The sequence below is a fragment of the Nerophis lumbriciformis genome, linkage group LG08 (assembly GCF_033978685.3).
Source record: "Nerophis lumbriciformis linkage group LG08, RoL_Nlum_v2.1, whole genome shotgun sequence".
In the NCBI taxonomy this organism is placed as follows: Eukaryota; Metazoa; Chordata; class Actinopteri; order Syngnathiformes; family Syngnathidae; genus Nerophis; species Nerophis lumbriciformis.
This window is the reverse complement of record NC_084555.2, coordinates 4,861,069-4,887,955: the sequence shown is the minus strand read 5'-3', so window position 1 is coordinate 4,887,955 and position 26,887 is coordinate 4,861,069. Positions and strand designations below refer to the sequence as shown.

At 41.9% G+C, this 26,887-nt stretch overlaps 1 protein-coding gene across 3 annotated transcripts in view; it reads right to left on the bottom strand.

Moving 5' to 3' along the window:
- The window catches only part of stxbp6 (syntaxin binding protein 6 (amisyn)), a 229,945-nt gene that overhangs the window by 64,960 nt on the left and 138,098 nt on the right, over positions 1-26,887 (bottom strand). The window contains exon 5 of one of the 3 annotated variants that reach the window (XM_072913630.1): positions 14,736-14,834. The exons of the other annotated variants lie outside the window; for them this stretch is intronic. Coding sequence (XP_072769731.1) covers positions 14,736-14,834 — 99 coding nt within the window. The remainder of the gene's footprint in view (positions 1-14,735; positions 14,835-26,887) is intronic. 3 annotated transcript variants of the gene reach the window in all.

Genomic DNA, 26,887 nt, shown 5'->3' with positions numbered 1-26,887 from the left:
CCATCCCATTCCTAACCCATAGGGTTCAATATGATGCCGGTCCACCTTTTGCAGCTATTACAGCTTCAACTGTTCTGGGAAGGCTGTCCACAAGGTTGCGGAGTGCGTTTATAGGAATTTTCGACCATTCTTCCAAAAGCGCATTGGTGAGGTCACACATTCACGTTGGACGAGAAGGCCTGGCTCTCAGTCTCCGTTCTAATTCATCGCAAAGGTGTTCTATCGGGTTCAGGTCAGGACTCTGTGCAGGTCAGTCAAGTTCATTCACACCAGACTCTGTCATCCATGTCTTTATGGACCTTGCTTTGTGCACTGGTGCACAGTCATGTTGGAAGAGGAAGGGGCCCGCTCCAAACTGTTCCCACAAGGTTGGGAGCATGGAATTATCCAAAATGTTTTCGTATCCTGGAGCATTCAAAGTTCCTTTCACAGAAACTAAGGGGCCAAGCCCAACTCCTGAAAAACAACCCCACACCATAATTCCTGCTCCCCCAAATTTTAACACTCGGCACAATGCAGTCCGAAATGTCATCATCATCATCATTGGCGATCACTCGACGCGAGTATGATAGTCCTCCTGTTGGTGAGTCTAGTCATCTGTGGGTCCTCAGGTGGCTGTGGAGGCCAATCCGTGATCCACAGACTCTATTGCAGTGGGGGCATATGTGCGTGATTGTCGTGGTAGTAGTGGTGGTTGTGGTGGTGGTCTGAGGAGCTGTTTTGGTAGTGGATCTCTCCTTTCTTTGTTGCCTCTTGGTTTCCGCGGCACGGTGGAGGTCCTTTTCTAACCGTGCTGTGCCTTCATGGACCATCCTGCTCCACAAAACCCTCTGGTGGGCAGTCTCCTCCCAGGTGTTGAGGTTGAAGCAGCATTTCCTCAGATGGATTTTGAGGTTATCTTTATACCGCTTCTTCTGCCCCCCTTGGGTGCGTTGTCCTTCCGTCAGTTGTCCGTACAACATCTGTTTTGGAAGGCGACTGTCTGGCATGCGAATTACATGGCCTGTCCATCGCAGCTGGTGCCGACTGACAGTTGTAGTGATACTGGGCATGTTAGCTTCCTTCAGAACACTAATGTTGGTACGCCTATCTTCCCAGCTGATCCTGAGGATCTTGCGGAGACATCGCTGGTGGTACTGCTCCAGAGCCTTCAGGTGTCTGCTGTAGGTGGTCCAACTATCAGCCCCATAGAGCAGAGTGGGCAGAACTACAGCTTGATATACAAGAAGCTTGATGTTGGTCTGGATGACCCGATTCTCAAAAACTATTTTCTTGAGCTTAGCAAAAGCTGCGCTGGCACAACCAATGCGGTGGTGGATCTCGGCATCGATGACAGCTCTCTTTGAAAGAAGACTGCCAAGATAAGCGAAATACTCCACGTTTTCCAAGATGTTGTTGTCCACATAAATTGTGGGGGGTTGGGAGGGTGTGTCAGGGGCCGGTTGGTACAGGATCTGAGTCTTCTTTATGTTGATGTCAAGTCCCAGGAGTCGGTACGCTCTGGCAAAAGCATCCATGATGTTCTGGAGGTCCAACTCAGAATGAGCAACTAGAGCATTGTCATCTGCGTACTGAAGCTCTGTAATGGAGGATATAAGCACCTTGCTTTTTGCCCTTAACCTCCTCAGGTTGAAGAGCCCGCCGTCTGTCCGGTATATGAACTGGACTCCCTCAGGCAGGTTTTGACTGGTGAGGTGAAGTATGGCTGAGATGTAGATAGCAAACAGGGTTGATGCGATGATGCAGCCCTGCTTGACACCAGTGTCAACTTTGAAGGGAGCCGTTTCAGAGCCGCCATTTCCAACTACCACTGCGGTCATGTCGTCATGCAACAGACGCAAGACCTTCAAATACTTGTCTGGGCATCCGATCTTGGAGAGGGCACCCCAGAGGGCAGTTCTGTTCACAGAATCAAAGGCCTTTGTAAGGTCAATGAAAGCCATGTATAGTGGCAGGTGTTGTTCCCGACATTTCTCTTGCAGTTGACGAACTGCAAAAATCATGTCCGATGTTCCCCTAGCTGGACGAAAGCCACACTGGGACAGTCCGAAATGTACCGTTCTCCTGGCAACCTCCAAAAACAGACTCGTCCATGAGATTGCCAGATGGAAAAGCGTGATTCATCACTCCAGAGAACAATGTGCTTTAGTAATTGGCTATTGTCTATGGCCGTGAACCAAGTCAGAACACTGGATGCTACTACAGAAAAAAAATCAAAATAAATTCTCAGATTAATTAGAATTGTGAGCCAAGTCTCATTCACTAGATACAAACAGTTCATGTAAACTTTTCAACTATTTAAGATTATCAGTCAAATGCTTACAATTGTGTGTATAAACACAATTGTAGGCTGGTGTGCCGTTGGAGATGATGTAATTTCACCTAATTTTGTTAAAAATATTTTTTGCAAAGCAGTAATTATAACCCGCAAATAATGTGCCGTTGTTGAGTGTCTGTACTGTCTAGAGCTCGGCAGAGTAACCGTGTAATACTCTTCCATATCAGTAGGTGGCAGAAGGTAGCTACCGTATTTTTCGACTATAAGTCGCAGTTTTTTTCATAGTTTGGTCGGGGGTGCGACTTATACTCAGGAGCTACTTATGTGTGAAATTATTAACAGATTACCGTAAAATATCAAATATTATTTAGCTCATTCACGTAATAGACTAGATGTATAAGATTTCATGGGATTTAGCGATTAGGAGTGACAGATTGTTTGGTAAACGTATAGCATGTTCTATATGTTATAGTTATTTGAATGACTCTTTCCAAAATATGTTACGTTAACATACCAGGCACGTTCTCAGTTGGTTATTTATGCGTCATATAACGTACACTTATTCAGCCTGTTGTTCACTATTCTTTATTTTAAATTGCCTTTCAAATGTCTATTCTTGGTGTTGGGTTTTATCAAATAATTTTCCCCCCAAAAATGCGACTTATATATGTTTTTTTCCTTCTTTATTATGCATTTTCGGCCGGTGCGACTTATACTTCGGAGCGACTTATACTCCGAAAAATACGGTAATTACTTTGTAGATGTCGGGAACACAGTTTGTCGTGATCACAATATGCGGGAGGCAGCGTGTAGGTAAAAAGGTATCTAACGCTTAAACCAAAAATAAACAAAAGACGAGTGCCGCTAAGAAAAGGCATTAAAGCTTAGGGATGGCTATGCAAAACTAAACTAAAACTGAACATGCTGCAAAGTAAACAAAACCAGAATGCTGGACGACAGCAAAGACTTACAGCGTGTGGAGCAGACGGCGTCCACAAAGTATATCCGTACATGACATGACAATCAACAATGTCCCCACAAAGAAGGATAGCGTGCGCACAACTTAAATAGTCTTGATTGCTAAAACAAGGCAGGTGTGGGGAATAGCAGAGGTGGGACCAAGTCATTGTTTTGCAAGTCACAAGTAAGTCTCAAGTCTTTGCCCTCAAGTCCGAGTCAAGTCCCGAGTCAAGACAGGCAAGCCCCGAGTCAAGTCCAAAGTCAAGACTGGAAAGTCTCAAGTCAAGTCCTAAGTCCTGCATTTTGAGTTTCGAGTCCTTTCAAGTCCTTTTAACCACAGACTAATATATTAACACAGATTGTGTATGCTTTCAAACGCTGTATTTATTTATTAAAACAAGTGCATTTTAAATTGCAGGAAAGAAAATTGTGCTGACATTGCACTTTATAATAGCACTATTAACCAGTCATTTTAAACATTAACTCATTCCTTTACAGAACAAACACATTGAAAAATAAAGTGCAAATGTACTTATTTGTACAAAAGTGTTAACATTGAAAAAACATGACATATACGTGAACATAACAAAAAAGTTGTACTTTTTATATGTCAGGGCCCTATGCTGCATTGCATTTGCAAAAGACCAAATTAGCCAAGAGTCTGTCAGTCATTTGTGCACGATGGGGGCGTAGTATGATGCCACCATGGCTGAAAACTCGCTCCACTGGAGCACTGGAGGCAGGCACTGCCAAGACTCTCATGGCCACTCGGAACAGTGAAGGAAGAGTCTTCATGTTCAATGCCCAGAACAAAAGGGGGGAGAGAGTTGTTTTGGGTTGGTGCACTACTTGTAAGTGTATCTTGTGTTTTTTATGTTGATTTAATTAAAAAAAGAGAAGAAAAAAAAAATTATTTCTTGTGCGGCCCGATACCAATCGATCCACGGACCAGTACCGGGCCGCGGCCCGGTGGTTGGGGACCACTGAGGTAAACAACCAACAGTATGTCAGAAAGCTAGCTAAAACGGTACACATATTCATAATATAGTATACATTTTAACTGACCTTTATTTGACTATTTTTGTCTTTTTTTAGGTGGCTAAAATACGCGGTGCTGCTGACCGCCGTCTAACGTTACGTGTGATATATTGACTAACGTAACCCTGCTTAAAAAAAATCACTGAACAAAAAGTATGAATAAGGTAGTGAACTGCAACAGATTCCCATGTTTGCAATAACGTTATAACGTTAGCAGTGAGTTTACAGCCTCACTGATTTAACTACACAGCAAATAAAAGTCACGTTACTTAGCCAATAAACGTTATCTTACATTCAAAACTTACCGTTCTTTGTGCAACTTCAAATGCCGGACGAAGTTGGAAGTTGTTTCCTCTCCATCAGTAATTTTCGAACCGCATGTGTTGCATACTGCAAACCGTTTTGTGTTGACCACCTCGTAATTTTTATACCCAAACAAAATTATTTTAGGTATCATTTTTTGTTCACTGGCGTGTGGTTTGGACATGTCTTCTTCCTTGGTTGTCCTGCAATTTGATTGGATGAATGCTGTGTGATGAAAACAAAGTAGATCTAATTTGATTGGCTGTTGTACTGAGACCACACCAGCTGACACACGCAACGCTGATAGACAAGTACACAATGAAAAATACGGAGCGCTCCCGAATAACTTTTTCATCTTTGGGTTTTGGGGAAAGTAGCAAGTCATGTCAAGTCATGTCAATTCAAAAGGCTCAAGTCCAAGTGAAGTCACAAGTCATTGATGTTAAAGTCTAAGTCGAGTTGCAAGTCTTTTTACATTTTGTCAAGTCGAGTCTAAAGTCATCAAATTCATGACTCGAGTCTGACTCGAGTCCAAGTCATGTGACTCGAGTCCACACCTCTGGGGAATAGCGTTCAAGGAAGACATGAAACTGCTACAGGAAAATACCAACAAAAACAGAAAAAGTCACTGAAATAGGAGCGCAAGACAAGAACTAAATCACGACACACAGGAAAACGTCAAAAACCTCAAAATAAGTCACAACGTGATTTGACAGGTGGTGACAGTACACTTACTTTGAGACAAGAGTTATAGTGAAGCATGGTTGGTTATGGTTTAAAGTCATATCCAACAATTGCGAAAACGACTTTTTATTGTCAATATCGGCTGCCGACTTTCATTTTTGAATGATTTCTGCTGGCTGTGTGTAAAACAAGAGTATGTATGATTCGTGCTCATATCGTATCGGATCAATAATGACCAATACCGGTATCGTATCAGTTCAGACAGCAACAGATTGAGTCAACATAAGGTGTGTTGCAGGCTCCAGTGCTGTGTTACCGGGTAGAATACCCACATGTGCACTCCATAAACATGTGTCTGACTCGCTTGACAAATTGCTGACAGCCCGCATTTACATTTCAGATGGATCATACACGGTTAACTTGAAGAGCGCACGCGTCTGGCTACATGAGACGCTGCGGTGCCTTCTCACTCTGCACAATGTTATCGCTGCTGTGCAAGGATAACGCCGCAGGGTATGAAACGTGCATGCGTGGGCGTAAGGGAAGTGAGAGGACAGATTTGACAATCAGTGCACTCAAATATTAGCCAGTTCCATCAAAAGGATCCCCGTTAATAACGCACATTGTCAAAGGACCTCCGGTGACGGATGTTCACGCGAGAAAATAATTAGGAAACCCATCAAGGAGGCATAAAATAGATTAAAAATGTGCTGCCACTATATTAGAGGACAAAAAGTACCTCACAAAAGTCAGTACATCCCTCACATTTCAGTAATGTTTCATTTAGGGATAATGCTATACAGGTAGATGTCATGATACCACATTGACAGTTTCGACTTTTTTTGACGGGTTTGCCTGTGCTCTGTATACTTTACTGTCCTGGTGTTCCTATTTTGATCACACCTGTTTTCCATTAGTTATTTTAGCATACCGAATACGCACTATAAGGCGCACCTTCAATGAATGGCCTATTTTAAAACTTTGTTCATATATAAGGCGCACCGCATTATAAGGCGCATAGAATAGACGCTACAGTAGAGGCCGGGGTTACTTTATGCATTCCGTAGTTGCGAGACCTGTTGTGGCTCAATATTGGTCCATATATAAGGCGCACTGTCAGCTTTTGAGAAAATTGGAGGTTTTTAGGTGCGCCTTATAGTGCGGAAAATACGGTATTTACTTTCCTTGCCTTGTGTCTATGAATGTTCTCACTCATCCAGGTCATTGTCATCTCAGGGAATTCAATCGATCGCAATTGGACTGCCTGGTTTGTCTAGGACAGGGGTCGGCAACCCGCGGGCGGCTCTTTAGCGCCGCCCTAGTGGCTCTCTGGAGCTTTTTAAAAAATGTATGAAAAATGGAAAAAGATGAGGGGGGAAAAATATATTTTTTGTTTTAATATGGTTTCTATAGGAGGACAAACATAACACAAACCTCCCTAATTGTTATAAAGCACACTGTTTATATTAAACATGCTTCACTGATTCGAGTATTTGGTGAGCGCCGTTTTGTCCTACTAATTTTGGCGGTCCTTGAACTCACCGTAGTTTGTTTACATGTATAACTTTCTCCGACTTTCTAGGACGTGTTTTATGCCACTTCTTTTTCTGTCTCATTTTGTCCACCAAACCTTTAACGTTGTGCATGAATGCGCAAAGGTGAGTTTTGCTGATGTTATTGACTTGTCTGGAGTGCTAATCGGGCATATTTGGTCACTGCATGACTGCAAGCTAATCGATGCTAACATGCTATTTAGGCTAGCTATATGTACATATTGCATCATTATGCCTCATTTGTAGCTATATTTGAGCTCATTTAGTTTCCTTTAAATCCTCTTAATTATATTTATATCTCATGACACACTATCTGTATGTAATATGGCTTTTAATTTTTTGCGGCTCCAGACAGATTTGTTTTTGTATTTTTGGCCCAGTATGGCTCTTTCAACATTTTGGGTTGCCGACCCCTGGTCTAGGAAGACGTTTCGCCGCTCATCCGAGTAGGCTTCACCGGTTCGTGCTCATAGACTTAGATTGAATTGATTGAATGCCCTGAGATTTCCTTGCCTTGTTTTTCCCCCTAGTAAAAAGGTATTTTACCTGCACTTAACCTTCCTTACTCTGCATCCTGTGGTCCAGACTAACAACGCCCTTCAGAGAACGTAACAATAGAATTGATATACTTTAGAACAGGGGTTCTTAACGTTTTTAATCTTGGGACCCAACTTTTCCACTACAGACGGGGCTGATCTTAGTAATCTTACTCTTGATTTTAATCGTATTCTACAATTATATGTAACCTACTTAACAGTTTAACAGGATAAACCTTGTCAAATGATGGTCAATGGTTAAGAAACACTGCTTTAGAGTAGTCAGTGTACAGCTTGCATAGCAGTATATAATTATGATGCACTGAAAATAACTTCTTTATTTTCAATACGTCTGGCAATACAAGTGAATGCCATTATACTGTACAAAACTCAAAACCAGAGAAGTTGGCACGTTGTGTAAATCGTGAATAGAAACCTTGGTTTTCGGCCTTGCCGTTTACCTGCAGTGGTTTCTCCAGATTCTCTGAACCTTTTGATGATATTAGATGGTGGAATCTCGAAATTCCTTCCAATAGCTGGTTGAGAAATGTTGTTCTTAAACTGTTGGATAATTTGCCCAGGCATTTGTTGACAAAGTGGTGACCCTCGCCCCATCCTTGTTTGTGAATGACTGAGCATTCCATGGAAGCAGCTTTTTATAACCAATCATGGCACCCACCTGTTCCCAATTAGCCTGTTCCAAATAAGTGTTTGATGAGCATTCCTCAACTTTCTCAGTCTTTTCTTGCCACTTGCGCCAGCTTTTTTGAAACATGTTGCAGGCATCAAATTCCAAATGAGCTAATATTTGAAAAAAAAAAAAAAAATTTACCAGTTGGAACTAGAGATGTCCGATAATATCGGCCGATAAATGCGTTAAAATGTAATATCGGAAATGATCGGTATCGGGTTTTTTTTATTATCGGTATCGTTTTTTTTTTTAATTAAACAACATAAAAACACAAGATACACTTACAATTAGTGCACCAACCCAAAAAACCTCCCTCCCCCATTTACACTCATTCACACAAAAGGGTTGTTTCTTTCTGTTATTAATATTTCTGGTTCCTACATTATATATCAATATATATCAATAATGCAAGGGATTAGAGATGCGCGGATAGGCAATTTATTTCATCCGCAACCGCGTCAGAAAGTCGTCAACCATCCGCCATCCACCCGATGTAACGTTTGATCAGAACTGCACCCGCCCGCCATCCGCCCGTTGTTATATATCTAATATTAATTAAAAAAAAAAAAAGGGTGAAAACTACGCGAATTGCACCTTGTGCAGACAAGATTTTTCGATCGGACACGGAGGAATTAGCGATGTAAAAGACCACGTTGGGACAAAAAAACACAAGTCTAATGCCGTTGCTAGCGATACAAGTGGAAAACTTTCAACGTTTTTCGTCGCCCAAACAGATTCTTTGGATGTGATAAATGCCGAAGTTTTATTTACGGAGGCAATAATTGAGCATGGACTTCCAATCGCACTGGCTGATCACATGGGACAGTTAATAATGTAATGCAACCTTTAAAAATCATTACGCGGTGATCGCGATCCCAAAAATAAACTTTTCTTGCATGATAATATCCAGAAAAATTCGCTTTATATTACTATAGAGTCCTTTTAACGAATGAGTTTGATGGTTTATCACAAACCTTAAATGAAATTCCATGGCCACCGTCCTGCTCTCTATATCAACCAGGGTGAGCCCCACCCCTTTCGTGAGCGCACTGCGCGCGGAGTGACCCCTGTTACGCGCCCCCGGCAACAGGGGTGGCAAGCAGGTAAGCTGCGCGGGCGGAGCGCGCGGAGTGACCCATGTTACGAGCCCCCGGCCACGGGGGTGGCGGGCAGGTAAGCTGCTTACCTGCTGCGCGTGACGCCGGCCGCGGCGAAAGCGGACGAGGCGGGGTGTCGGTGCGGTGGGCGCGTAGTGACCCTGGACGTGCGTCGGGCCCTTCTCGCGGATCGCCTCAGCTACGGCTCCCGGTGGGGCCCTCTCGGGGGAAGGGGCCTCGGTCCCGGACCCCGGCGAGGCGTCCCTTCTCCGCTCCGTAAAAGTGTCCATCTCTTTTCTTTTTTTTTCTTCTGTTGTGGCATATGCAGCAGGTGCCTGTTCGTTTTTCGTATGTGGGTAACAACATTTAACTATGTATATATATTTCCGAATTGGTTTAACTGCCACCCACAAAAAAAAAAAAAAAAAAAAAAAAAAAATCTAATTAATCCGCCCGACCCGACCCGCGAGCGGATAAAATCTTATTTTTTTAAATTTCATCCGCCCGATCCGCGGATAATCCGCGGACTCCGCGGTTGTGTCCGCAAACCGCGCATCTCTACAAGGGATACAGTCCGTAAGCACACATGATTATGCGTGCTGCTGGTCCACTAATAGTACTAACCTTTAACAGTTAATTTTACTCATTTTCATTCATTACTAGTTTCTATGTAACTGTTTTTATATTGTTTTACTTTCTTTCTTTCGGGGCGGTATAGCTCGGTTGGTAGAGCGGCCGTGCCAGCAACTTGAGGGTTGCAGGTTCGATCCCCGCTTCCGCCATCCTAGTCACTGCCGTAGCGTCCTTGGGCAAGACACTTTACCCACCTGCTCCCAGTGCCACCCACACTGGTTTAAAAGTAACTTAGATATTGGGTTTCACAATGTAAAGCGCTTTGAGTCACTTTAGAAAAAGCGCTATATAAATGTAACTCACTTCACACTTCACTTTTTTATTCAAGAAAATGTTTTTAATTTATTTATCTTATTTTATGAATTTTTTTAAAAATGTACCTTATCTTCACCATACCTGGTTGTCCAAATTAGGCATAATAATGTGTTAATTCCACGACTGCATATATCGGTTGATATCGGTATCGGTAATTAAAGAGTTGGACAATATCGGAATATCGGATATCGGCAAAAAGTCATTATCGGACATCCCTAGTTGGAACATTAAATATCTTGTCTTTGCAGTCTATTCAATTGAACATAAGTTGAAAAGGATTTGCAAATCATTGTATTCTGTTTTTATTTACGATTTACACAACGTGCCAACTTCACTGGTTTTGGGTTTTGTAATAATTTTTTGCTTAAAGTCGAGCATGTTGGTGGTAGCATTTAAGTCTGGGGCTGCATGAGTGCTGCCGTCACTGGGGCGTAGCGGTCCATTGAGGGAAACACTAATTCCAAAATGTACTGTGAAACAGAGCAGACATGGACTACTCCAAGCATACTTGCCAACCCTCCCGGATCTTCCGGGAGACTCCCGAAATTCAGCGCCTCTCCCGAAAACCTCCCGGGGCAAATTTTTTCCCGAAAATCTCCCAAAATTCAGGCGGAACTGGAGGCGGCGAATGATGGAGGGCGAGTTCTTGGTTTCTTATGTGGGTTTATTGTTAGGCAGTTTCATTAACGTCCTCCCAGCGCGGCAACAACACACAACAACAGCAGTCACGTTTTCGTCTACCGTAAAGCAGTTTGTCTGCCGTAAACAGCAATGTTGTGACACTCTTAAACAGGACAATACTGCCATCTACTGTACATGCATATGTGACAATAACATCTAGGGCTTTTAGAGAGCGCAGTGCACAACTGCGCACACAACAAGGAGACGGAGCAGAAGAACGGGGAAAATACAGCTGTGGCGACGCCGACGACGAGTAAGATGAAGAAATACGATTGTAAGTTCCAAGCCGCAGCTGCGATTGGACCTGGATAGCCTCCGGGAAGAAGTAGTGGACTACCAAGTGCTTGGCAGTGAAGATCTTCCTCAGGAAGCAAAGATTGACCGGTTTTGGGCCATGCTAGGGAGAGATGGAAGATTCCAGACTCTAGTGCATTTGATGAAAGCACTTTTGTGCGTGCCACACAGCAATGCATCATCAGAGAGGGTGTTCAGCATGGTTAGAAAAATAGTGACAGAGAATAGAACAAGGATGGGCAATTCAACCCTTAACTCAACAATGAGTGAGTGTTGTGTGTGTGTATATGTGAAAATAAATTATATATATATATATATATATATATAAAATAAAATAAATATATATATATATAGCTAGAATTCACTGAAAGTCAAGTATTTCTTATATATATATATATATATATATATATATATATATATATATATAAGAAATACTTGACTTTCAGTGATATATATATACACACATATATATATATATATATATATGTGTGTACAGATATATATATATATATATATATATATATATATATATATATATATATATATATATATATATATATATATATATATATACATACATACATACATACAGGTAAAAGCCAGTAAATTAGAATATTTTGAAAAACTTGATTTATTTCAGTAATTGCATTCAAAAGGTGTAACTTGTACATTATTTTTATTCATTGCACACAGACTGATGCATTCAAATGTTTATTTCATTTAATTTTGATGATTTGAAGTGGCAACAAATGAAAATCCAAAATTCCGTGTGTCACAAAATTAGAATATTACTTAAGGCTAATACAAAAAAGGGATTTTTAGAAATGTTGGCCAACTGAAAAGTATGAAAATGAAAAATATGAGCATGTACAATACTCAATACTTGGTTGGAGCTCCTTTTGCCTCAATTACTGCGTTAATGCGGAGTGGCATGGAGTCGATGAGTTTCTGGCACTGCTCAGGTGTTATGAGAGCCCAGGTTGCTCTGATAGTGGCCTTCAACTCTTCTGCGTTTTTGGGTCTGGCATTCTGCATCTTCCTTTTCACAATACCCCACAGATTTTCTATGGGGCTAAGGTCAGGGGAGTTGGCGGGCCAATTTAGAACAGAAATACCATGGTCCGTAAACCAGGCACGGGTAGATTTTGCGCTGTGTGCAGGCGCCAAGTCCTGTTGGAACTTGAAATCTCCATCTCCATAGAGCAGGTCAGCAGCAGGAAGCATTAAGTGCTCTAAAACTTGCTGGTAGACGGCTGCGTTGACCCTGGATCTCAGGAAACAGAGTGGACCGACACCAGCAGATGACATGGCACCCCAAACCATCACTGATGGTGGAAACTTTACACTAGACTTCAGGCAACGTGGATCCTGTGCCTCTCCTGTCTTCCTCCAGACTCTGGGACCTCGATTTCCAAAGGAAATGCAAAATTTGCTTTCGTCAGAAAACATGACTTTGGACCACTCAGCAGCAGTCCAGCTGGTGTCGGTCCACTCTGTTTCCTGAGATCCAGGGTCAACGCAGCCGTCTACCAGCAAGTTTTAGAGCACTTCATGCTTCCTGCTGCTGACCTGCTCTATGGAAGATGCAGAATGCCAGACCCAAAAACGCAGAAGAGTTGAAGGCCACTATCAGAGCAACCTGGGCTCTCATAACACCTGAGCAGTGCCAGAAACTCATCGACTCCATGCCACGCCGCATTAACGCAGTAATTGAGGCAAAAGGAGCTCCAACCAAGTATTGAGTATTGTACATGCTCATATTTTTCATTTTCATACTTTTCAGTTGGCCAACATTTCTAAAAATCCCTTTTTTGTATTAGCCTTAAGTAATATTCTAATTTTGTGACACACGGAATTTTGGATTTTCATTTGTTGCCACTTCAAATCATCCATCCATCCATCCATTTTCTACCGCTTATTCCCTTTTGGGGTCGCGGGGGGCGCTGGAGCCTATCTCAGCTACAATCGGGCGGAAGCCGGCGTACACCCTGGACAAGTCGCCACCTCATCAAAATTAAATGAAATAAACATTTGAATGCATCAGTCTGTGTGCAATGAATAAATATAATGTACAAGTTACACCTTTTGAATGCAATTACTGAAATAAATCAAGTTTTTCAAAATATTCTAATTTACTGGCTTTTACCTGTATATATATATATGAAATACTTGACTTGGTGAATTCTAGCTGTAAATATACTCCTTCCCTCTTAACCACGGCCCCAACCACGCCCCCACCTCTCACCCCCCACCTCCCGAAATCGGAGGTCTCAAGGTTGGCAAGTATGACTCCAAGTTGTATATAAGTCTCAAGTGTACTCTTTTTTTCTTAGCCCAGGTGAGACGCTTTTCGCACTGTTTCTTGGTCAACAGTGGCTTGACACGAGGTATGCGGCAGTTGAAACCCATGTCTTTCAAGCGTCTCTTGGTGGTGGATCTTGAAGCACTGACTCCAGCAGCTGTCCACTCCTTCTGAATCTCCCCCACATTTTTGAATTGGTTTTTTTCCACAATCTTGACCAGGGCGCGGTGATCCCTATCGCTTGTACACTTTTTCTGACCACAGTTTTTCCTTCCCTTTGCCTCTCCATTAATGTGTTTGGACACAGAGCTCTGAGAACAGCCAGCCTCTTCAGCAATAACCTTTTGTGTCTTTCCCTCCTTGTGCAATGTGTCGATGGTTGCCTTTTGGACAGCTGTCAAATCTGAAGTCTTCCCCATGTTTGTGTAGGCTTCAGAACTGGACTGAGAAACCATTTAAAGCCCTTTGCAGGTGTTTTGAGTTAATCAGCTGATTAGTTTGTGGCACCAGGTGTCTTCAAAATTTAACCCTTACACAATATTCTAATTTTGTGACACACGGAATTTTGGATTTTCATTTGTTGCCACTTCAAATCATCAAAATCAAATGAAATAAACATTTGAATGCATCAGTCTGTGTGCAATGAATAAATATAATGTACAAGTTACACCTTTTGAATGCAATTACTGAAATAAATCAAGTTTTTCAAAATATTCTAATTTACTGGCTTTTACCTGTATAGTATTGTCCATTGAAAAGATACTTTCTGAAATGTGTATTTTAGTGTGTCTGTCATTGCAAAGATCCTCAGGTTCTCTGGCTCTTCCCTATCCTTTAAAATAGGTGCTTGGTATTCAGAAACAAGCAGCTCAACTGTCAGCTTTACACATATGCTTTTTAAAAGGCATCATTTTAGTCATTAAAGTCTAGACTGAGTCAATTTGTTAATCCATCAAGATGGAGCGAGCGCAGAAACCATTATAAAAACACTTCATCCAGCGCTGCCCTTAAGAGGGTAATTCTCTTCTGCAGCTTTCAGTGAGCTGAAAATGAGGAGCCTGGACAGTGAACATAATTCACAAATAACCTTTGGGTATATATTTCTCAAAATCCCTTCCAGCGTGTACTCACCCCCTATACACACCCACCCACAGTGACAAGTCATACCGGAGGGGGTCTGACCTTGTGCTCGCCATGGGAATTCTGTTGTATTAACGCCACAGTGTTTGCCTCAAAAATATGACAGCTAAGGTCACTCGGTTAGAGGCGGCAGAAGAAAGGCTTTATTAAAAGGCCACATCCCCCAGTTATATATCAAAAGTATAGGGGGATTAGATAGGTCCAGGTGGTCTTGGACACTGTCATCTTACCTCGTCTTCGGAGATGGCTATGATGAGCGACCAGATCTTTCCTCACTCTGTTCATAAACACTTTGCAACGGACAATGACTGAATCTACAGGTTGGGCTTCTGTGGTGAAGAAATATTGACATGAATTATCTTTTTTTTTTATGTGCCTGAAATGACTTAAATATTAGTATGGAGGAGTTACCAGTTTTGAACGTTATCATTTTAGTATGAGATAACAAGACTGTTACTGTTACACATACACAAGTTACTACTTTGTTAATAGGACAAACACTTTTTTTAACAGGAATTTATGCTCATTTCAAAATCATACATCTGCTTTGAAAACAACACCGAATGATAAAGTCTCTCATTGATATAATGTTGGGGTCTGATTTGGTAGCTGTGTCAAATTGTGTAAGACTTTTCATATTCGATATCACTGTATCTTATTAACACTATATTGCCAAAAGTATTTGACCACCTGCCTTGACTCACATATGAACTTGAAGTGTCATCCCTTTCCTAACCCATAGGGTTCAATATGATGTCAGTCCACCTTTTGCAGCTACTACAGTTTCAACTCTTCTGGGAAGGCTGTCCACAAGGTTGCGGAGTGTGTTTATAGGAATTTTCGACCATTCTTCCAAAAGCGCATTGGTGAGGTCACACACTGATGTTGGTCGAGAAGGCCTAGTTCTCAGTCTTCGTTCTAATTCATAGCAAAGGTGTTCTATCGGGTTCAGGTCAGGACTCTGTGCAGGCCAGTCAAGTTAATCCACACCAGACTCTGTCATCCATGTCTTTATGGACCTTGCTTTGTGCACTGGTGCACAGTCATGTTGGAAGAGGAAGGGGCCCGCTCCAAACTGGAGCATGGAATTGTCCAAAATGTTTTGGTATCCTGGAGCATTCAAAGTCCCTTTCACTGGAACTAAGGGGCCAAGCCCAACTCCTGAAAAACAACCCCACACCATAATTCCTCCTCCACAAAATTTCACACAATGCAGTCCGAAATGTACCGTGCTCCTGGCAACCTCCAAACCCAAACTCGTCCGTCAGATTGCCAGATGGAAAAGCGTGATTCATCACTCCACTGCTCTGGAGTCCAGCGGCGACATGCTTTACACCACTGCATCCGACGCTTTGCATCGGACTTGGTGATGTATGGCTTAGATGCAGCTGCTCGGCCATGGAAACCCATTCCATGAAGCTCTCTGCGTACTGTACGTGGGCTAATTGGAAGGTCACATGAAGTTTGGAGCTCTGTAGCAACTGACTGTGCAGAAAGTCGGTGACCTCTTTGCACTATGCGCTTCAGCATCCGCTGACCCCTCTCTGTCAGTTTACGTGGCCTACCACTTGGTGGCTGAGTTGCTGTTGTTCCCAAACTCTTCCATATTCTTATAATAAAGCGGCCTCTTGACTTTGGAATATTTAGGAGCGAGGACATTTCACGACTAGATTTGTTGCACAGGTGGCATCCTATGACAGTTCCACACTGGAAATCACTGAGAGCAGCCCATTCTTTCACAAATGTTTGTAGAAACATGCCTAAGTGCTTGATTTTATACACCTGTGGCCGGGCCAAGTGATTAGCACACCTGATTCTGATCATTTGCAAGGGTAGCCAAATACTTTTGGCAATATAGTGTATATTTACTGAATAACCCGAAACAACAACACATTTAGTCAAGTATTCTCCGAGTACGGTACCACACTTTGAAAAGCACCCCAAATGTACTAGATTTAGTATTTAACAGAATACGTTACAAGCACATTTTCTATTCGGGCTCCAGTACTATGGAATGCCCTCCCGGTAACAATTAGAGATGCTACCTCAGTAGAAGCATTTAAGTCCCATCTTAAAACTCATTTGTATACTCTAGCCTTTAAATAGCCCCCCTGTTAGACCAGTTGATCTGCCGTTTCTTTTCTTTTCTCCTCTGCTCCCCTTTTCCTTGAGGGGGGGGGGGGGGGGGGGGGGGCACAGGTCCGGTGGCCATGGATGAAGTGCTGGCTGTCCAGAGTCGGGACCCGGGGTGGACCGCTCGCCTGTGCATCGGCTGGGAACATCTCTACGCTGCTGACCCGTCTCCGCTCGGGATGGTGTCCTGCTGGCCCCACTATGGACTGGACTCTTACTATTATGTTGGATCCACTATGGACTGGACTCTCACAATATTATGTCAGACCCACTCGACATCCATTGCTTTCGGTCTCCCCTAGAGGGGGGGGGGGTTACCCACATATGCGGTCCTCTCCAAGGTTTCTCATAGTCATTCACATCGACGTCCCACTGGGGTGAGTTTTTCCTTGCCCGTATGTGGGCTTTGTACCGAGGATGTCGTTGTGGCTTGTGCAGCCCTTTGAGACACTTGTGATTTAGGGCTATATAAATAAAGATTGATTGATTGATTGATTGATTGCAAATATGTCATGCGGGGTGCCAGCATGGAGGTCTGGGAAGAAAAGAGCCCCCCACAGTTAGGGTCCCACACCTGAGCAGCGTCATCAGCTTTGTTTTGCACTGGTGTGAGACTTAAACTGGAGTGGACGGAAAGCTGGCATCCCTCGCGGATCCTGTCACGGCGCGAACGAAGCGACTTCAGCATCGATTACACAAAGAAGCAGCTCTGACCTGAGTGCTCAAATACCTCGAAAAAAAAGCTCAGTAGCTTAATGCAATTCCTATTACTATTACATTACTGTACATTAGGGATACAAGATCGATATTTATCGACTGATAATAGGCATCGATAATTCGGATAATGAAAAAACAATCGATAAAATAGGCAGATAATAATAATAAATGTTTATCATCTTCGTGTGTGTCGTTGGTCTCTCTGTTGTGGCTTGTGCTGCTCCTAAGCTCCTCAAACCCTCCCCTACAGTATGTTGGCATATGTGTGATGTCATGATACAGTACTGCGCGTGGCCCCGGTGTGGGCTATCTTTACCGTTTCAGAAGAAGACATTAACCTGGCTATTAGCAATATTTGACAATCACAAATCAAAAAATAAATGTTAAAGGGGAACATTATCACCAGACCTATGTACCGTATTTTCCGCACTATAAGGCGCACCTAAAAACCACAAATTTTCTCAAAAGCTGACAGTGCGCCTTATAACCCGGTGCGCTTTATATATGGATAAATATTAAGATTCATTTTCATAAAGTTTAGGTCTCGCAACTACGGTAAACAGCCGCCATCTTTTTTCCCCGTAGAAGAAGCGCGCGGTGCATGCTGGGATATGTGACGTTTCATTTCCATTTGTGTGTTTATGTAAAGACCCCAAAATGGCTCCTATTAAGTGTGTTGTCTGTCTAATTATAAATAATGCAGACGAGGCGTGTTAACTGAGTTCTCAACGTTTACTCACAGCGTGCTAACTGCCAGCATACAACGCTTCTCAGGGCTACCGCGCATGCTCGACACTATCGTTGCATGCTGGGTAGTGTAGTTGTTATATTTGCTAGCTCATAACATCACATTGAGAGACACGCTTACGCGCTTAATTCAATACTCGCCGTCATTCCGGGTGGATTGACAAAAGACCTCCAGCCGCTAGATATTGGTGTCAACAGGGCATTCGAAGCTAGACTGCTAACTGCGTGGGAACAGTGGATGACAGAAGGCGAACACACCTTCACTAAGACGAGGAGGCAGCGCCAGACGACGCCAACATCTGCCAGTGGATCGTAAATTTGCCCAACTTTTCACTTCGGACACCGAAGACGAAGGATTTACGAATGAAGAATAACTTCAGAAAGTGAGCGCTATGTTTATTTTGTGTGTTGTGACATTAACGTTCGAGCAACATTATGTTGCTATTGCTCTGCACTATTTTGAATTTTACTATGTTTGTGATTGCACATTTGCGTACATTTTGGGAGTGAACAGAGTTGTTAGAACGCTGGTTTTTAATATATTATTAAAGTTTGACTGACCTATCTGACTGTTTTTTTGACATTCCCTTTAGCGCAGCGTAGGCGCGGCTTATAGTCCGGGGCGGCTTATTGGTGGACAAAGTTATGAAATATGCCATTCATTGAAGGTGCGGCTAATAATCCGGTGCGCCTTATAGTGCGGAAAATACGCACTAAGCGTCAATATATACCTTGATGTTGCAGAAAAAAAAGACCATATATTTTTTTAACCGATTTCCGAACTCTAAATGGGTGAATTTTGGCGAATTAAACGCCTTTCTATTATTCGCTCTCGGAGCGATAACGTCACATCGGGAATCAATCCGCCATTTTCTCAAACACATTACAAACACCGAGTCAAATCAGCTCTGTTATTTTCCGTTTTTTCGACTGTTTTCCGTACCTTGGAGACATCATGCCTCGTCGGTGTGTTGTCGGAGGGTGTAACAACACGAACAGGGACGGATTCAAGTTGCACCAGTGGCCCGAAGATGCGAAAGTGGCAAGAAATTGGACGTTTGTTCCGCACACTTTACCGACGAAAGCTACGCTACGACAGAGATGGCAAGAATGTGTGGATATCCTGCGACACTCAAAGCAGATGCATTTCCAACGATAAAGTCAAAGAAATCTGCCGCCAGACCCCCATTGAATCTGCCGGAGTGTGTGTGCAATTCAGGGACAAAGGGCCTCGGTAGCACGGCAAGCAATGGCGGCAGTTTGTTCCCGCAGACGAGCGAGCTAAACCCCCTGGATGTCTTGGCTCACACCGTCCCTTATGCCACCGAAGATGATCAAGAGAAGAATATCGATCCTAGCTTCCCTGGCCTGCTGACATCAACTCCAAAACTGGACAGATCAGCTTTCAGGAAAAGAGAGCGAATAAGGGTATGTCTACAGAATATATTAATTGATGAAAATTGGGCTGTCTGCACTCTCAAAGTGCATGTTGTTGCCAAATGTATTTCATATGCTGTAAACCTAGTTCATAGTTGTTAGTTTCCTTTAATGCCAATCAAACACATACCAATCGTTGGTTAGAAGGCGATCGCCGAATTCGTCCTCGCTTTCTCCCGTGTCGATGGCTGTCGTGTCGTTTTCGTCGGTTTCGCTTGCATACGGTTCAAACCGATATGGCTCAATAGCTTCAGTTTCTTCTTCAATTTCGTTTTCGCTACCTGCCTCCACACTACAACCATCCGTTTCAATACATGCGTAATCTGTTGAATCGCTTAAGCCGCTGAAATCCGAGTCTGAATCTGAGCTAATGTCGCTATAGCTTGCTGTTCTACGCGCCATGTTTGTTTGTGTTGGCATCACTATGTGACGTCACAGGAAAATGGACGGGTGTATATAACGATGGTTAAAATCAGGCATTAGGGATATTGCGTGATGGGTAAAATTTTGAAAAAAAACTTAGAAAAATAAAATAAGCCACTGGGAACTGATTTTTAATGGTTTTAACCCTTCTGAAATTGTGATAATGTTCCCCTTTAACAAATCCAATGAGTCACCTTAAAATGTACATTCGTAGAAACGGTACAAAGCTGCCTGTGCCGTTAAGCCAAGACTTAGCGTGAATAGCGGCGATTGCAGTAAACGTAAAGCCACAGGACTGATGAAAAAGCATTTGATAAGAACAGTTTGAAAAAAAAGACCTTAGAGGGAAAGCACTTGATGACAAAATGAGTAGTTGGCTATGTTTAACTTCACAGTTCATCTGGAGGCACACGCTTGAAGGGAAACTGCACTTTTTTTGGGAATTTTGCCTATCATTCACAATCATAATGAAAGACATGACGTGTTTTACTTTGGATGCATTCTAAATATTAAATCAATGCGATCAAAAATCTGCTTACAACGGAGAGTATGGAAGCCGCACTATTCTGCCTATAAAGCCCTTAAAAAAACATCCAAACACCTCCATTAAGGTTTTATATACATGTAGTAAGTATGTAACATACTTGCCAACCTTGAGACCTTCAAATTCAGGAGATTTTTTATTTATTTATTTTTGGGGGGCGGGGGGGGGAGTATATTTATAGCTAGAATTCACTGAAAGTCAAGTATTTCTTATATATGTATATATATAAATAAAATAAATACTTGACTTTCAGTGAATTCTAGCTATTTGTATATGTATTTTATTATATATATATATATATATATATATATATATATATATATATATATATATATATATATATATATGTATGTGTGGGAAAAAATCACAAGACTATTTCATCTCTACAGGCCTGTTTCATGAGGGGGGGTACCCTCAATCGTCAGGAGATTTTAATGGGAGCATTCGCATACCATGGTTTATATAGGGCACAGAGTGGGTGGGTACAGGCTGGCCTAGGGGCGTGGTGATTGGCTCATGTGTTACCTAGGAGGTGTTTCCGTCTATGGCGGCATGCTGTTACAATTTCGCTGCGCTTGTTGAGGGATGACAGGTCTGGACGGTAAATAATAAACAGTTTCTCTTTCAAGCATAGGTTGCATCTTTTATTACCACTATTGTAAGGTGTGCTGGATGTAAGAATTTGCCATGTTATTGAATATTCAACATTATTGTCTTTGAGGTCCCAAATGTGTTTGCTGAGTTCTGTGGTATTTCGCAGGTTTTTGTTCCTGAAAGAAGCCTTGTGATTGTTCCATCTGGTTTTGAATTCTCCCTCGGTTAATCCTACATATGTGTCGGATGTGTTAATGTCCTTGCGTATTACCTTAGATTGGTAGACAACTGATGTTTGTAAGCACCCCCCGTTGAGAGGGCAATCAGGTTTCTTTCGACAATTACATCCTTTGTTGGTTTTGGAGTCGTTCTGTCTGAGGGCCGACGGCTCATTTGCAATTGTTTTGTTGTGGTTTGAGATGATTTGTCGTATATTGTTCATGCAGCTGTAGCTCAATTTAATGTTGTTCTTGTTGAATACTTTTCTTAGGATGTTGTCTTTGGGAAAGTGTTTGTCAATCAGATTGAGGAATTTGTGTCCAATGTTCGTTGAGACGTTTTTGCTGTATGGGGGGTTGTACCAGATGATGTCGTTCCGTTTTCTGTTCTTTTTTGGCTGGTTTCCTGGCGTGGGTTCATAGGTGAGGGTGAAATTGTATCCGCTTTCATCAAGGGCTTTTTGGTACGGGGGGGTTGCTTGGTCAAATTCAGCTTTGCTAGATGACAGCATCGATAGCCTTTTATTGATTCCGGTAGGTATTCTTTTCGTGGTGGTGGGTGGGTGGTTGCTGTCATGGTGCACGTATTGGAGTGTTGTGTTGGGTTTCGTGAATGGTTGGTAGCTGTTATTTCTCAGGTTGAAAGTGACGTCAAGGAAGTTGACGGTTTGCTTGTTGGCTTCAATCGTGATCCGTAGGCCGTTCTCTTTGAAAATTTGGCATATGCGCTTCTTGGTATTCTCGCTGCTCCTTGGCGAGGCGCGACACACTGCCAGTCCGTCATCACGGTAAATACCAAGGTTCAGATTGAGGCTAGCGAGCTGGGAGAGGAGGAAACTCCCAACGAGTTCACACGTTTCTGATATATATATATATATATATATATATATATATATATATATATATACACCTTATTTTTCGGACTATAAATCGCAGTTTTTTTTCATAGTTTGGCCGGGCTCCAGTCCGACTTATATGTTTTTCTCATTCTTTATTATGCATTTTCGGCAGGAGCGACTTATACTCCGGTGCGACTTATACTCCGAAAAATACAGTATACACATATAAATAAAATAAATACTTGAATTTCAGTGTTCATTTATTTACACATATACACACATAACACTCCTCTATTCATTGTTGCATTTGAAAGTGCAATGCTTTGCAGCCAGTAGCACAGCCTTTGAAGGAGCATAGGTATGGGCAGTGTAATATTCTGGGTTGGAGTGAATAACAGGCGAGGTGACGGAGTTGCGTCTCTTTACTTCATGCTTCAGAACCGACTCCCACACTTGCCGTCAGGGTGCGCAATACAACGTAAACCGTTGGCCAACCAAAAAGTAACCACAGAACACTATAGTGTTCTGTGGTTACTTTTTGGTTGGCCAAACGGACAAGCTGTCCTCACTCAGGTCCGCACGGACCTGGAGGGGGCGTGCCTTAAGTCCGGCTGAAAATCGGGAGAATGGTTGTCCCGGGAGATTTTCGGGAGAGGCACTGAAATTCGGGAGTCACCCGGAAAATTCGGGAGGGTTGGCAAGTATGGTACGTAATGTAGTGAGAGGCACATTTCTAATAACATTTAATATCTACGTATCTTGATTATTTTAAGCATACATGGTGCATTAATTTAAAAAACGCATCACAATAATTGTTTATTTTTATTTTTTTAAACATCACTGATTACTGCTCACTGCAGACTTAATGTGAGCCAACAAACATAATAAAACATCACTTACTGCACAATGTCTGCTGTCATTAGGATGCCGACTGCCCGCATGTTCATATACCCTCATTCAAATGAAGAATGACTCATAATCCTCGAGAAGAAAAGGGGCGTGGAACCAAGCGTTTTTTCGTGTTTTCTCACCATTTCTGATTCTAAATGGGCTGTCAAAGTGTATGGAATGAATTATGAGTAACAACAAAGTTTGACAAGCAAGGAAACGAGGAAGCAGCTTACCACTCGATGTCAACATTGGCACGCAAGCTCGTGACCACAGCGCCGCTATAAATAGTTTGTCTGCGTTAGCACTTATAATAACAATATCACTAATACCTGGTTAATATTTAAGTCACGACACATAAATGGAGTATTGTTGGCGCTTTTTGGATGTTTTTTTATTGGGTTATGTGGGCGGAATCAAGGACCTCCCATTGGCTGCGCTGTAAGCAGACTTTTATTTATGTCTATTTACGAGTTAGAATGCATTTTAAAAAATGCATCTGTCGTCATGTCTTTCATAATGATTGGGAACGACAGGCAAAATTCCCCCAAAAAGTGCAGATCTTTTTTAAGTTACATGCCTTTTATGATTTCTCAGTGGAAAAATGCATTTTTCGGTACTATTTGATCCTTGATTTTGTTCTATTCCATAACTGAATGAGGCTTTCCTAAGAGGCAGGCACTTATTTCACCATTTTCTTAATTATTTAGGGAAAAAGGAGGAGAGGATGGAGAGGAGCCAGATGAGGTGGTTCGGGCATCTGGTCAGGATGCCACCCGAACGCCTCCCTAGGGAGGTGTTTAGGGCACGTCCGGGAAGACTATGTCTCCCGGCTGGCCTGGGAACGCCTCGGGGTCCCACAGGAAGAGCTGGACGAAGTGGCTGGGGAGAGGGAAGTCTGGGCTTCCCTGCTTAGGCTGCTGCCCCCGCGACCCGACCTCGGATAATCGGAAGAAGATGGATGGATGGATGGATGGATGGATTTAGGGAAAAATATAATCTTATTTAGTTTTTTTAGTGAATCAACAAGAGATTAGGGCTGCAACTAACAACTAATTTGATAATCGATTAATCTGTCGATTATTACTTCGATTAATCGATTAATAATCGGATAAAAGAGACAAACTACATTTCTATCCTTTCCGGTATTTTCTTGAAAAAAACCATCATACTGGAACCATACTGGCACCATACTTATTTTGATTATTGTTTCTCAGCTGTTTGTAAATGTTGCAGTTTATAAATAAAGGTTTATTAAAAAAATAAAAATAAAAAATAAATAAAAAAAGTAGCCTCTGCGCATGCTCATAGCATAGATCCAACGAATCGATGACTAAATGAATTACTAAACTATTTTTATAATCGATTTTAATTAGGAATGTCCGATAATGGCTTTTTGCCGATATCCAATATTCCGATATTGTCCAACTCTTTAATTACCGATACCGATATCAACCGATACCGATATCAACCGATATATACAGTCGTGGAATTAACACATTATTATGCCTAATTTGGACAACCAGATAAGATAAGGTACTTTTAAAAAAAAATTTATAAAATAAAATAAGATAAATAAATTAAAAACATTTTCTTGAATAAAAAAGAAAGTATAACAATTTAAAAACAGTCACATAGAAACTAGTAATTAATGAAAATTAGTAAAATTAACTGTTAAAGGTTAGTACTATTAGTGGACCAGCAGCACGCGAAATCATGCTTACGGACTGTATCCCTTGCAGACTGTATTGATATATATTGATATATAATGTAGGAACCAGAATATTAATAACAGAAAGAAACAACCCTTTTGTGTGAATGAGTGTGAATGAGTGTAAATGGGGGAGGGTTTTTTTTGTGTTGGTGCACTAATTGTAAGTGTAGCTTGTGTTTTTATGTTGATTTAATAAAATTAAAATAAAAAAAATAAATAAATAAATTAAAAAAACGATACCGATTAAAAAAAAAAACGATACCGATAATTTCCGATATTACATTTTAACGCATTTATCGGCTGATAATATCGGCAGGCCGATATTATCGGACATCTCTAATTTTAATCGATTTAATCGATTAGTTGTTGCAGCCCTACAAGAGATGTTGTTCCACTTGTTCCTATGTTGTTGCTAACAACAATGCAGAATCTTATTGGCTCAGTTCTGTTGGCCCCATTTATGTGCAATATGTTGTGTTGGACAGACTATTTTTTTCATGTTATAATGAAAAAAAAACAGTTGCTTGTTGTCTATCAATAAACAAGTGAAAAGGTGAAATATTGATAAATTCTAACTTATTTTTGCTCTATGTAATGATTTTAATTGTTTGCATGAGTCAGAATTATAGTAGAAAGTGTATTGGTACTCAAATTATAGGTACGTTAAGAAATGTCAGTTAACATTATACCGTACTCATGTCTACAATAGATATGTATGTTTTTGGTAGAGTGTACACATTCTGGGTACAATTGTGAACTTATGCAGATGGTGCATGTTATCAGACTTACAGGTAAAAGCCAGTAAATTAGAATATTTTGAAAAACTTGATTTATTTCAGTAATTGCATTCAAAAGGTGTAACTTGTACATTATATTTATTCATTGCACACAGACTGATGCATTCAAATGTTTATTTCATTTAATTTTGATGATTTGAAGTGGCAACAAATGAAAATCCAAAATTCCGTGTGTCACAAAATTAGAATATTACTTAAGGCTAATACAAAAAAGGGATTTTTAGAAATGTTGGCCAACTGAAAAGTATGAAAATGAAAAATATGAGCATGTACAATACTCAATACTTGGTTGGAGCTCCTTTTGCCTCAATTACTGCGTTAATGTGGCGTGGCATGGAGTCGATGAGTTTCTGGCACTGCTCAGGTGTTATGAGAGCCCAGGTTGCTCTGATAGTGGCCTTCAACTCTTCTGCGTTTTTGGGTCTGGCATTCTGCATCTTCCTTTTCACAATACCCCACAGATTTTCTATGGGGCTAAGGTCAGGGGAGTTGGCGGGCCAATTTAGAACAGAAATACCATGGTCCGTAAACCAGGCACGGGTAGATTTTGCGCTGTGTGCAGGCGCCAAGTCCTGTTGGAACTTGAAATCTCCATCTCCATAGAGCAGGTCAGCAGCAGGAAGCATGAAGTGCTCTAAAACTTGCTGGTAGACGGCTGCGTTGACCCTGGATCTCAGGAAACAGAGTGGACCGACACCAGCAGATGACATGGCACCCCAAACCATCACTGATGGTGGAAACTTTACACTAGACTTCAGGCAACGTGGATCCTGTGCCTCTCCTGTCTTCCTCCAGACTCTGGGACCTCGATTTTCAAAGGAAATGCAACATTTGCATGGTTGGGTGATGGTTTGGGGTGCCATGTCATCTGCTGGTGTCGGTCCACTCTGTTTCCTGAGATCCAGGGTCAACGCAGCCGTCTACCAGCAAGTTTTAGAGCACTTCATGCTTCCTGCTGCTGACCTGCTCTATGGAGATGGAGATTTCAAGTTCCAACAGGACTTGGCGCCTGCACACAGCGCAAAATCTACCCGTGCCTGGTTTACGGACCATGGTATTTCTGTTGTAAATTGGCCCGCCAACTCCCCTGACCTTAGCCCCATAGAAAATCTGTGGGGTATTGTGAAAAGGAAGATGCAGAATGCCAGACCCAAAAACGCAGAAGAGTTGAAGGCCACTATCAGAGCAACCTGGGCTCTCATAACACCTGAGCAGTGCCAGAAACTCATCGACTCCATGCCACGCCACATTAACGCAGTAATTGAGGCAAAAGGAGCTCCAACCAAGTATTGAGTATTGTACATGCTCATATTTTTCATTTTCATACTTTT